The 13,745-nt window shown below is 38.4% G+C and overlaps 1 protein-coding gene across 2 annotated transcripts in view; it reads left to right on the top strand.

The window, feature by feature from the left end:
- tenm3 (teneurin transmembrane protein 3) overlaps positions 1 to 13,745 on the top strand; it is a 310,851-nt gene that overhangs the window by 91,543 nt on the left and 205,563 nt on the right. For both annotated transcript variants that reach the window (XM_071504949.1, XM_071504948.1), the window contains exon 7: positions 698 to 985. In XM_071504949.1, coding sequence (XP_071361050.1) covers positions 698 to 985 — 288 coding nt within the window. The remainder of the gene's footprint in view (positions 1 to 697; positions 986 to 13,745) is intronic.

Here is a 13,745-nt window from a genome sequence, read left to right as displayed (position 1 = left end):
GATTTAACAGATATATTTTCTATATTTTATATTTTTCTACAGCTACAGTTGTATTTAGCAAAGAAATAATGTTTTGGGGTTTTTCAGTCAGGCTCTCTGCATGGGACGCAGCTGCTTTCTGTCCTGACTGCGGATCTTCGTTGTCACATATGACCTACACACACTCTGAAATACACAATCAGGTGTGTCTGTGGAAGAAAGGCTTTTTATTGGTTCAGTAATTGATGACACATTTAGTCAGTTAATAACTTAGTTGATCATCAGAAAAGTAATTGAGAGCTATTTTTGGGGTTAGGGTTAATCCAAGTCATTAATCATGAAAAAATGCCAAATATTCTCCAGTCCCAGCTTCACAAATGTGACAACTTGCATCTTTTTTCCAGTAAATTGATTATCTTTGGTTCACAGACTGTTGGTCAGACAAAACAAGTTGAAGATGCCACCTTGACTTCTGGCAAATTGTGATGGACATTTGTTTTCATGTTTTAATTTTAAAAAAAGGAGAACACAAATTTTGTTGTAAGGGAGATTTTACTTAGGAATTATGATGTGTGAAGTTGTTGAAAATCATTTGACAAATTCAACATGAAACATGAATTCAACAACATAACATAATATTAATTCAAAGTGAAACATGACCTTGTACATAGTCACTAGTTAAGATGATTTCCAAAATCTCCGCCTGTTCTTTTTTCAGGTCAGCATTTCAGTCTTCGTCAGCTGGGGATCTGCGAGCCCCCGTCACGTCGTGGCCTGGCATTCTGCTCTGAGATGGGCCTCCCCCACCGCGGCTTCTCAGTTGGAACAGCCCCGGACCTAGATACTGATAGTCAGGCTGTGATGTCACCAGAGCGCACCATGCGGTTATGGGGCCGCGGTGGTCTTAGTAAATCATCTGGGAGGAGTTCCTGCCTGTCCAGCCGCTCCAACTCAGTGCTGACTCTTACTGACACCGAGCATGACAACAAGTCTGACAGCGACAATGGTAGGACATCATCTAAACTTTTCCTCTCTTTTTGGTTTCATTCCCCCCAAGGTGTTATTTTGAACTCTGTTTTTCCAAATTTTGGAAGAGTGGATAATGAATATGTTTTGGTGTATTATTGACTGGGAGCTCTTGTTTACATTTACTCGTTCTTTATTTATCTTGTTTCTACTTTTCGGTCTTGATTGTTGCCCTTCAAAAGTATACACAATTGTGTATTATGTTCATTTTGGCAGGACAGGTATATACTATGTCCAGCCAACTCTAACGTCCGGTCACATACTCTCATATTTCTCAAGTTCAGTTGCAAATTGATGCCTCAGACACTCCCGTGGCCCATCTCAGCACATATGATACACAGAGTTCTAAGAAAAGAATATTTATGATAAGTGTGCAATCAGTTTTCAATGATTCAAATATTTTTTTTATCAAATTAAAAAAGAATTGACATGATTAGAATAAGACTGCATACTTTTTTACTCTTTAAGGGGCACATGGTTTCACAGTCTCAGCACAGACAAAAGTCTTTCCATCCTCTCTTTTGTTTAATTAGACACCTTTTCTCTGGTAAATCACAATTAAATCGTGATCTCCATTGTTTCCAAAAAAAAAAAAAAAGGAAAATCAGCCATGTGAGGTGACTTTCATCTCCTGCTGTGACTCCGTTGGCTGTGGTGTGCGTGTGCGAGAGGGAAAGAGGATGAGGTGTGCTCACTTACTGAATTTTCTCATCTTATTGTTGTCTGAAGAAATTAACTACAGTAACGATAGTTAATGTTGGTGTGTTTTGTTAATGAGGGAACTTTTGGTCTGGTGTGTTCAGATTTATAAAGCCATTTTATAAAGGGTTATAATATGATATAATAAAAAAGTACAGTGGGCATATTTTTTTATTGTTATTCGTTATTATATGCTAAACCTTGCAATAGATGTAATATTTCATCAGTGATATTGTGAGTCACTGAATAGACTAATAACGGTTTCTGTAGTTGTAACAATAATGGGATTACAAAAAACATAGACATGAAGATTAATGGCTATTTATGACTTTTGGAATTTGGATGTTTTTATTTCAATTACTAAAATAAATTAAACTACTAAAAGGAAAAATTAAGAAAAAAAATCCAGACTTGGAATAAAGTTATACAGCAGCTCTGTCACATTGATATTTACTGTAATTGTACACCTTCACTGAGTGTCCTTTTTGGTGGTGGGAACTGGGGTAAGAGGCTGGTACAGTAGATGGGGGCAGAGGGGCAGCAAAACACAAACAAGTCTGATAATTGATTTAGTTAATTTGGAGTCAGTGTATGTAGATGTGTATAAGTGCAAATATCTACTTTGCAACCTTTGTGTGTGTGTGTGTGTGTGTGTGTGTGTGTGTGTGTGTGTGTGTGTGTGTGTGGTGTTATGCATGTATATCTGAAGCCTATTAATTATCCTTGAGTTAGTTTTCTTGAACAGGTGTAAATTTTATTCTTAATGAAGGACTTGTTTATTACACACACACACACACACACACACAAGGAAATACGCAATATTTTCAATAAGCTAGACGATTTTCATTAGGAGATGTGATGCTGTAATTAAGAGCGAGATAAAGTGCTGAGTCATTGTATTTCCTATATTAAGTTTAATAATGTTTTTATTAAATAGCATTATGCTGGGGATGTTAGTGCTCTAGAGTATACACTTCCCATCTGTAAAAGTGAGTAGTCGTCAAGTTTTCAAAGGCTAATTGACTCTTTAAAATGCAGCTGTGTGTGTGTGTGTGTGTGTGTGTGTGGCTCATTTTGAAAAGTCTTGCAAGGTGTCAGCATCCATGCCTTTTCTCACTTCTGTGTGTGGTGTGGAGATGAATTGGTTCAGACAGACGTTTCTTATGGCTTTAGACTTGAGGTGCATCGATTCCAATTTCAGATTTTTTAAGTCTGACATATTGATTCCTTTTCTTTCAAAGAACTACAGTTTACAACTACATTTCATTTTCTAACTTTTCTTTAATTGGCAATTCAAAAGGTGAATGTTGTGCCCTCTCCTTTCTGTTATCATTTATGGCCCTTATCCAAAGCACAGCAGCAACACTGGCAGTGTGGACATGTGTGCGAGCCACAGCAGCAGTTCAGCAGGTGCCATGCACAGGTGAGGCCAGCTGAATGGCTCTAGTTTGTCCGCTTTGCCTTTGCTAGCTTCTTGAAATTGGACATGTTAAGCAGGGTGATGGTGTTTTAAGTGTCTGATTAAGTTTGTTGTTCTGAATGTTTTCGTGGTATAGTTCCTCCGCAACTTACTTAACTTTATGACTTTCGTGAGCTTTATGTTGTCTTCACTCATGGTGAAGAACTTCAGTGCTGACGGCATGTAGTTGTGTCTCTACTGTTGTGTGATACAAACCATTGAGTGTAAATTTGAGCGGCACAGAATCAGACATATGAGACTGATAATCAGCTGATTCATCTCCAGTTTAGACTGGTTTTATCAGTCGTAAAAAAATCTTTTTGAGTCCCATGATAGTGGTGGTGAGGTCATTAGTGGGTGATGATGAACCCTGCTGAAGAAGACATAGATGGAAGCATTGGCTTTTTTTTTTTTTTTTTTTGTGGAGGTCACTTTGTAGATCTTTGTAGATCTTCCCAGAGCCTGTCACACTTATAATAGTACAATCAGTTAGAATACAATTTCTTGGTAAGAGTTGATACGAAGCCCTTTTCCAACTGCAAAACTTTTTCCAGGAACCCAGTAACCTTTGACTGCAAGAATCTGTTTCCAGCTGTAGTACCTGGGATGTCTCCAAAAATTTCCGGTTCTCAAGAAAGTGCACTTTGATGGCCCAGGAACTATTGGGGTAAAGTTTGTTGGACAGGGTGTCACTGGTCAAACACAAGCCCTGGAACCAGAGCACATGTATAATATTCCGTCAGAGTCGGGTCAGTATAAGCGTTAGGACTTCAGAAATATTCTGCGATGTTATTCACTGTCTGAATTGCAACCTGTATCCTAGAAATTATGTTTGTATAGAGCTAAACTTTGTATGAAATGTATTCTCTAGCTCGTTTACATTCAGAGGCAGCCTTTTGTCAAATGAATGAAGTTACACACTTTTGTAAGGACGGTTGCCAGGAGTGTCTAGGCATGGATGGCAGGTGTATGAAGCGCTCAGCTGTCTCACCAGAGACCACGGTTTGCATACAGAGCCCTGTCTGTGGTTATGTTCAGGAAACAAAAGCACAAAAGTTAAGATTAGGGAAAAAATATGGTATTATTCATGGTAATTGTAAATTAACATGTTGTGTCTGAGGTCAGTGTGAACTTTTTCTGTATTAAACCAGATCATGATCTTTTACTAACCTGAACCAAGAGCTGTGAGAGTCTCAAGACATCATAATAAAGTCCAAAAATGTTGCAGTCACTACAGGTGCGTATTTTATTGCAAGATATGATATTCTGGCAGAAAACAAACCACATATTTACAACTTGCCAAATTAACATTTCTCATTACGTCAGTAGAAAATGTAATCTGGTCACAATTGTATTTCCTACATTAGCTGTTGGAGTTCAGTTGTATATAAATGACATTTCTAGGGATTTGAATGAGCTGATAGTTGTGTGCCTCTGCTGAGACACCTGTTGTTGTTCTGTCCCTTGATACTGACCCTGGTTTGCAGCATACAGTTTGTGCGCATGGGTATGTGCAAATGTTTGTGTGTGTACAGTAACAACAAACTATATTCCATCACCAGCTTCATTGCAAGAGATAGTGAGAGAAAGAATAGATTCCGGGAGGGAGAGTAAAATGGGAGAAGAGAAGAGAGGATCAGAGAGGAGGAGAGGATAACAAAACAATTCAGTGGAGAGGTAATTCTAAAGAGAAGCAAGGAGAGTGGAGAAAAAGGCCGAACGGGGAGAGGGAGAAACCTCTCAGCATTGTTTGCTCTCCTGAGAGGAAATATTAGACCAGAGACGTCTGGCTGGCTCCCTGGTGGACACACACACAAACATGCGCACACACACTAGCAAACATAAACTCTTTTGTGACGTCTCGACCCCTGAGTGCCTAGCTGCTGCTTGCCTGGTTACCTGATATTGATGATCTCAACTACAGGGACAGAAAAAAGAAGCTACATTAACATTTTCTGTTGCAACACACTGATACAGGTGTGTCTTTCCCTGAAGAAAATCCTCAGGTGCACAGAAGGTGACGATGCTTACATTTCCTAATTCCTAATCCTTTTAAATAAACAGAAGAACTGATAGGTAATGACACATATGCAAAATCTCAGGTGTTGGAGGAATCCAAAGATACACTCACTACTACACTCATGTTGTAGGAATACAGTGTCCAGCATATGTGAACTAAACAGATAAAAAAGGCAACATACTGTTATAAAATACAAATGCATACATGGAGGTAACAACAGAGAGATGTCTGGCTTTGACTTATAGCAATGAACTTCAAATATATAAGCTGTCTACTCCCATTAAGTCCAATGTGTCCTCTTTGTAAGTGTGTGAGTATTTGTGTGCTTATAGTGTGTGAAGAGAGCAAGGTAGAAGGGATAAACTGGAAGCGTAAGAAGACATGATGTAATATAAATGGAAGAAAGAACAATAAAGGAAGGGGTGAATAGGAGGGATGGAAGCAGACAGGCAGACAGAGAGGAAGCGGTGTGTATCTTGTCTTTGCTAACCAGATTACTTTACTATGTGTCAACAAAACACTTAATCCATTTGGCATTGCTAAGCTGCTTAACACTATAACCTTAGCTATTATATAGACACACACACACACACACACACACACACACACACACACACACCATAATACTCAAAGAGGCTCACAAACCTCATACTTAGTGCTATTCAGGGAACCAGAGTAACTTAAACATACTATATTGTAACTTGTGTAAGTGTCAAGAAGTAATACTTGATTTTTACATAATTCAGTTCAGTTCAGTGGTGCTTTACTGGCATGACAGTTTAAGAAAAATAATGTTGCCAAACCATCAAAATACAATTTCCAAAAATACTTAATACAAAATGCAACATACATGTACTGTATACATTAATTATCTTATACAATATATTATATACATAATCTGTCGTTTCAGACTACCTTACTTTTACCACAGTTTCTGAGGAATGGAGAGGGGATGAGAGGAGGGGAAAGAGTGGTTCTGAGTGTGTGTTTCTGCATTTACTTGAAATCTGACAGAAAAACCCCGGAACGGTGCAGGGATTACAGATATTTAATTTATGAGGGCCCAGGAAGCTGCAAGCTTTCCTCTGATGTCTTAAGCACAAAAGCACCATAATGTACATGTACCATGTCTCCGAGCACAGAATACCACAGCACCCACAAGCCTGTTGCTGTGGAAAAGAAGCAAACTGAAATCACAAAAACAGAGGTCAGGCACATTCAGTAGGCTATGCTTTGTCTTTGAAATTAGTAATAAAGTACAGATATGGATTTCATGCAAAAGTGACCTTAAACTCAAAAGGGGACTGGTTAAAACATTGTCATTTATCTAACAACCCAAACATTCCAGCCCAGGGCAAAATCCCAGGGCAGACAGGGGGGACATGGCACCATATACATTTTATTGAAGTACACAGGGGTTAAAGTGGATTGTAACAATCAAGAAAAGCGTTCTGACACCTTTGATTAATAAGTAAATAAATCTGAACTGTATCTAACAGTATCTAAACTGAGTGAGACAGAGGAACAGACGCACACAGAGAAGGACGCAGAAGAGAAGAGCCTCCGTACATGGTGATGGTCCTTTTAACTTCACAGATGGAAAAGAAGCAATGTTATAGATTGACTTGGTTAAAGTGTGAGATAAGTTGCTAACATGGTAAACTGTAATTTAAAAGACAGATGCAAAATGGCATCCACAGCCACCTGGTAGCTGCAGACCGTCCAGAGGGTGGGATGTGTCAACTGAAAGGCCCTCTACTGACAGAGCCACAAACAGGAAGGCAGACAGATGGAGAGAGACAGGGACATAAAACAGACAATGATGGATGGATCTGTTCATACCATGTTTGCTCTCACTCTTTCAATGAAATTCAGTTTGGTTCAATTCAGTTCAGTGGCTGCTTTATTTGAAAGGGGCAGGGATGCAATCCATTGACAAAGCAGAAGGTGACAAAATAAATTTCATTCATACGTAACAATACCAAATTAGAGCAAATTATCTAGCCTGTAATTATTTTGCATTCAGCATTGTTGTCAGCTTCTCTGATAGTGCAACACTCACATTTTACTGTTGAATTACACACTCACACTAGAAACAACATAAATTAAGAGCTTTGTGAAAACTGGAGAGATCGTGTGTTGGATTATTTTTGAGAAAATAATCAGTCATAATATTTCTCTCTGTGTGTGAAGAGCTGTATGCACTCTTCTTTTGAGCCTCATCTTTTCCCCCTCTGTGTCTCTCCTTATATTCAGCATCTCAGTCTTTGCCTCACGTTTTTATTTCATTACACTCCTTTAATCCTTTCTAACTGTGGCCTCTAAACAGTAAGAAACAGGAAATTAGAGTGATTCTTGCTCGATCATTAAGCCATAACTGGACACAAGTTGGCAGGATCTTTAGAAATCATCGCATTTCCTTAAAAGGATGAACAATGGCCACAGCTGATGTGCTCAGTGAGACTTATAAGTGGCATGATTTGAACTTCAATCTGGCAATGAAGTATTCTGGTCCTATATTGTTTATCGTCTTTGAAATGGTAATTCATGCTCCATGAACTGAACTTGGTTATGCATCTGGACTGAAATTCTCCTCCACCAGCATTCACTCACTTAGGATAATGCTTATACCCACACTGTAAAATGTAAAAATGCAAACATTTACATCCATTGATTGTAGTATTTAGAGATTCACTGTTGCTTGTGTTCATAAGCCATTAAATAAGGTAGTACATCACACACACAAACACACATCAAGTTGTAAAATAACCTGAGTTGTCATAGGAAATGTACCAGTTAATCAAGTGAGTGAAACTTTGTTAGCAGTTCAGGTAAACACCTTAATGTTGCTCACGGCCATTTATGGGTCAGAGTGACTACAGCCTACAGAAGGAAAAACCTTCAAAGGTAACAGGAAACTGTTTCACAAAAGAGGACATCATTGTGTGTATTATGTATGTATTATTATATATTATGTAATTTACAATAAAATCTTGTTTATAGGAGAATCTGTGTAAAATTAGATATATGACTTTTTTCACTGTTACTTTCTCAAACTTTAATTTCAATCACTCCACACTTGCCACTGGTCAGTTTTTGACTCATTGTTTGCACAGTATGAAGTGTGAATGGATTTAATCAATAACTAATGATTTAATTAGAAATTAAATATCCACTCAACACAACAGTAGCAAGAATAAATGTTTATTGAAGAAAAAACTGGAGTATATACAGTTCATACTGCATGTGCATTGGAGCTGGAATTCAAAATTCAAACTACTTTCTTCTTTTTTTTTCCTTTTTCCTAAATTACAGTTTATATTTGTAGCCATGTTTGGATGCCACACCAGGCCTTGGTTGATCCAGCCCAAGGAACTGAGCTTAACTACTCATCCACAGATGCATCACCTGGATATGATGCAATTATATTGTGCAATTATTTGAATTCATTGATCATATTTTTTTAAATACTTGGAGACAAAATGATGAAATATTAGAAGAAAGAACAAAAAATAAAATAAACTTCTGATGACTTTAATTAAACAAATACCAGAACTGATATCAGAGACTTAACTCTGCATTTATTACCTTTATTTGTTATAGTCATGTTTTTTGACTTTTTCATTCCTTTAGGTATTGCACTATTTATTGAACTTTTGATAGATTACCATTACAAGATTATTACAGGATTACTACTCTCTCACAGGAATGCTCTTCTCTCCCTCTCTGTGTGTGTGTGTGTGTGTGTGTGTGTGTGTGTGTGTGTGTGTGTGTGTGTGCATGCTAGGGCCTACAAATTCTATGCACTGTTTAGAATACTAAGTAGTCCTTAAAATATTTATATTGTGGGTTTATTAAACTATACATCAGGTTGCCCCAACACAGTGTTCATATGCTCACGACTTATTTACTTGTGCTTTTTCAAAAGAACTCCATATATCAGAGAGTTATCCAGTAAAGCACCCCCCCATCCCACACACACACAGATACACACGCACACACACACACACATACACACACACACACACATTAACATCTACAAATACACATATGCACACGTACACACATCATGGTTGAGGAAGGGACAACAGATGTGACTGCTTAAGAAGACAGATCACTGCAATAACCAAGGTGCATATCTAAGTATAGAGATATTATACATTCACGTTCACCAGGACACATTTAAAGACATTTTTCTGTCATCTATGCTTCAGTATGGATGCATAGATATTACTACTGGTTATGTTTTTGCGCAGCTGGTGCTGTATGTTTCATACGAAATAATATGATAAATAATGTATCACCTCTCTTCTACTCTCACAGCAAGAAGGCGTGGAGTGTAGCAGTGAATATGTTTGTAACAAAGACTGCAGTTACTAACTGCAGATGTATTTCAGGCTCATCTTTCACACTCTTCCAAGAACTAGTTGCTATTGTGTGTGCATGTGCGTACATGTGTGCCTGTGTGTGCATGTGTGCGTGTAGGTACAAGTTCTCTCGTGTGCCAGTGGAGAGGTCGCGTGTATACAGAAAAATTTTTCCAGTAGCTGAAAACATACTTGAGTTTACAGGATGCACCCATCACCCCCCCACCCCCCCACCCCTCCCCACCCCCCACCCCTCCCCACCCCACACACACACACACACACAAACACACACACACACACAAAGCCCTGGTGCCAGTCATATTCAATAGCAATCTAGTGCTGACCAGAGAAATCAATGAATAACAGACTAACTGACTAGAGGGTTTAACTTTGGCGCCACTAATGAAGACACTTCATTCCATCAAGTGGCTAACATTAAAACATTAACCATACAGCATTGCTCTATCTCCTTCCTTCTCATTTTCTCATCATCCTTTCCTCTCTCCTGTCCTCTTTATCCTTTTTATTTATTTATTTTTTCCTTGTTGCTTCCTGTTAAAATACAGTAATTTACAGTAATTGATGAAGAGTCTTCTGTGTCATCAGCTTAGACAACTGTGATAACTGCAGCGTAACAATTAATATTGTATGAATTTGTTCTGTGTCATGAATTAAAAACAGGCAGACTGATATACTCTGATATAATGTAATTAACTAATTTACAACCCTAGAAATAGACATGCCATTCTAATAATGTGTCACGGTTTCAGTAAAAAATGCAAACAACTGAGCCAAACTAATCTGGAGAGTTTTGTAAATTGTAAAAGTTATTAGTTATTAGTTAATAACTAAGTAATTACTGATGACTGTCAGCTGAATCTATATCATGGACACAAGCAACAAGTCTTCTCCTTCCCTCATGTTGCCTCCTCTCTTCTTCCTCTCTTCACTTGTGTTTCTCAGAACCCATTTAGACAGAATCCATTACCAGAAGTGCAGAGGGAGAAAGAGCGAGCGAGGTAGATAGACAGAGAGAAATGGAGAGAGGGAGATAGAGGGAGTGTTCAGCCTACTAAATTCTACAACAATGAGTCTTGGGACCTGATAGATGATGGCCTTTTTAGTTGTGGTGACAGGCGAAGCTTTCACTGCAGCTCTGCGGGAACCTCATGCAGTTACTCTGTTGAGCTCTTCTGATCTGTGTTTTGCCCAAAGTACCACTCTTTATCTCATATGCAGAGAACATGCTGAACTCCAAATATTCCAAATTTTAATGTTGCTTGGCTTTTCAGCAATGGTCAAACGTGCAAAAATATTCATTAAAAATTATAAGAAACCTCCCATCCCCACTGGGAAACTGTCACTCTGTTCTCTCTGAATGGTGGGCCATTCTCTTCACAACAGAAATTAAAGAATGAAACTTAAGAGTGAAATCCAAAAATGTCCCCTAAATAGTATTCACTGTGTCCAGTCTGAAATAGGATATGTCAGGGTTTGAATTATGGAGGGGGTCTGACTCCCCTGATCCTGACTAAGACTTTGACCACCTCAAAAGTGGTAAAAACAATAGTTTGGGAGGGTTGAAACATACATATATTCTACTTACCTATTTCTATTTCCCATATTCATGCCAGGAAAACTTTGTGATATGATTTCAGACCCACCTAAAGTGGACCATACCATTTCTTAATCTTGACATTAGTTCAATATATCGTCTGGCAGCCCCCCCTATTGAGACAATGTAGGTAAATGTAAGTATCATTAGCTAGCTATCTAGCTTGTTAAATACACTTAACATTCTTACCTTCAGAGTTTATGATTTTGATTGTTTCAAGAATCATCAATGTTAGCTAGTTTCTAACTTTAGCTTTAAGTTACAGTTTAGTTAACTAATGTTAGCTATCTGATAGCGCACCCTCTAATGTTGGTTTGGCATTTCATTAAGAATATAAAATGTCATATATGATCTAATGTTACCAAACACTGGTGCTCAGCCATGAGCAGACAGACAGTGGAGGATTAGTTGCTGTAGAAATACATTTTGACATCAATGTAGAGCTTATTGCTTCTTTTGGCGTGGTTGAGTTAGTCTCTTACCTTTAACATCAGTTTTTACAATAGGCACCATCTTTGTTTTTTCACAGGAATTCAGATGTTTTACCTGGTTAGGGAATTGATCAGTATTAAAATACATGCATGCCCAACACTTCAGTTCATTGATGCAAATGCCTGTGCTGTGTTGGGTTACCTTTCACCCTGGAGAAATAGCTGACCCTCCTAATTGTCACTGTATAGCTCACACTGTGATATAGACTCACCAAATCATGTAGCAGCAATGCAATGAATAAACTTGTGCAGATAAAGGTCAGGGACTTCAGTTAATGTTGACACCAAACTCTGCACTAGAAATGAGAATGGAGAAAAAATGTGATCTTTGACTGTGACATGATAGTTGGTGCCAGACTGGCTGGTTTAAGTGTTTCTGAAAACTGCTGATCACCTGGGATTTTCACACACCACAGTTTCTAGGGTTTTTACTCAGAATGGAAACAGAAACAAACAAAAAAAAAACATCCAGTGAGCAGCAGTTCTGTGGATGGAAATGCTTTGTTGATATTCTATTTTTAAAATGCATCTCTTATGCTGTGTTTTATGCCTGCCATCCACACTAAAACTGAAACTATTGGAAAGGCTGCTGACCCTGTTTTAGTTTGAAAACTTGCACTGTATAGGCAAAAACAGAAATGTTTGGAACCAAGGATGCCCACAGTCGTTCCCTGATTGGGTCATATCAGCCTCGACTACCAGTGGTGAATGTTATGTCTATAACAATATACAAGCGTTACTGACCTTGTTGTCCTTGCTAGCAGCTGTTGTGCAGTTAAATTCTGCATTTTAATGCTGCAACTGTCTTTGCTGTTCCTCATTCATAGTATTTTGTGCAACTAATCAACTGCAGAGTATACAATCTGCTTCCTGTTTACACCGGCTTGTGCATGCCTAGGGTACGTGAATGGTCATGTATGTTTGTGTTTTCAGGTGTGTTAGCATGTATGGAGAACATTTATAATAAGAAGCTAAAACAGTCACATCTAGACAGGGGTCATAGTGTGGATGTAGCCTCAGAGCGCTCAACACGTCGAACCTTTGGGTGGATGAGCTAAAACAGGACCACATCAGGTTCCACTCCTGTCACCAAGAAAAGAAACCTGAGTTGTAGAATAGTTATGATTCATGAGTGCTGTAACTACAAGATGTCCATATAATTTGTAAACTGTCTTTAAAGAGAAGATTTTTACATGTTACAATGTTACATTTTCAACATTTCAACATCTTTGAATCAGAGATCAAAGAGGTTTTGAGTTTGGTGAAAAGGTAAAAGGTGTGACACTTTCTTCCTGTGACTTTGTATTACAGCTTGGTGATTTCTGAGAAGTAAAAAGATATCCTGTGCTGGCACATGTATGAGGATGCAGAGTGTGTGTGGGAGGAGGGAGGTACTGAAAGTATTCAAGGTGAGAACTGAGATTGGCTATCAAGCAGATCAGGTTCCGATTGGGTTTCATATCTGTCGCACTCTAATGGGAGAATTGATGAAGTGTCACGTCAAAATTACACACACACACACACACACACACACACACACACACACACAGAGTCATAAGCCTGCACACTTACACATGTGCTCTTTCAACCTCTTCTCCCTTTTCTCCCTTTTTTTATAGACAACACAGTAAATGACCTGTTTTTGTTATACGGTATTATTCCACCTCACTCTCTCTGTCTCTCTCTCTCTCAAACACACATATACACTCAAACACACACACACTCACACACACACACGCAATCATTAGCATGTTGAGCTGTGTTATAGCTGGATCAGTAGCTGTGCTGGTCTTACAGGATCATTTGCTCTCTGAAGCAAATGCTCTGACAGCCACTACATCATTAGGACATCACTGCTCTCTCTTACTTTTAAATCCTCTCTCAGTCTGAGACTGTCCTCGTGTAAAAAAAAAAAACAAACTCATAGGTCAGCTGTGAGAGCAGCTCATTTCAACCCATAGTAACATGTTAAGCCACCTCTAATGACTGTTTGGGATGGAACAGTATAAAAGTTTAATATCACAATGATGTAACCCAAAATTATCATGGTTATCAGTATTATCACAGTGTTGTTAAAATGTGCTAAAAT

The sequence above is a fragment of the Trachinotus anak genome, unplaced genomic scaffold (assembly GCF_046630095.1).
Source record: "Trachinotus anak isolate AG129_WGS33_773 ecotype Australia unplaced genomic scaffold, CSIRO_AGI_Tana_v1 ptg000019l, whole genome shotgun sequence".
In the NCBI taxonomy this organism is placed as follows: domain Eukaryota; kingdom Metazoa; phylum Chordata; class Actinopteri; order Carangiformes; family Carangidae; genus Trachinotus; species Trachinotus anak.
The sequence above is the reverse complement of the archived record's forward strand: the minus strand, read 5'-3'. Positions and strand labels throughout refer to the sequence as shown.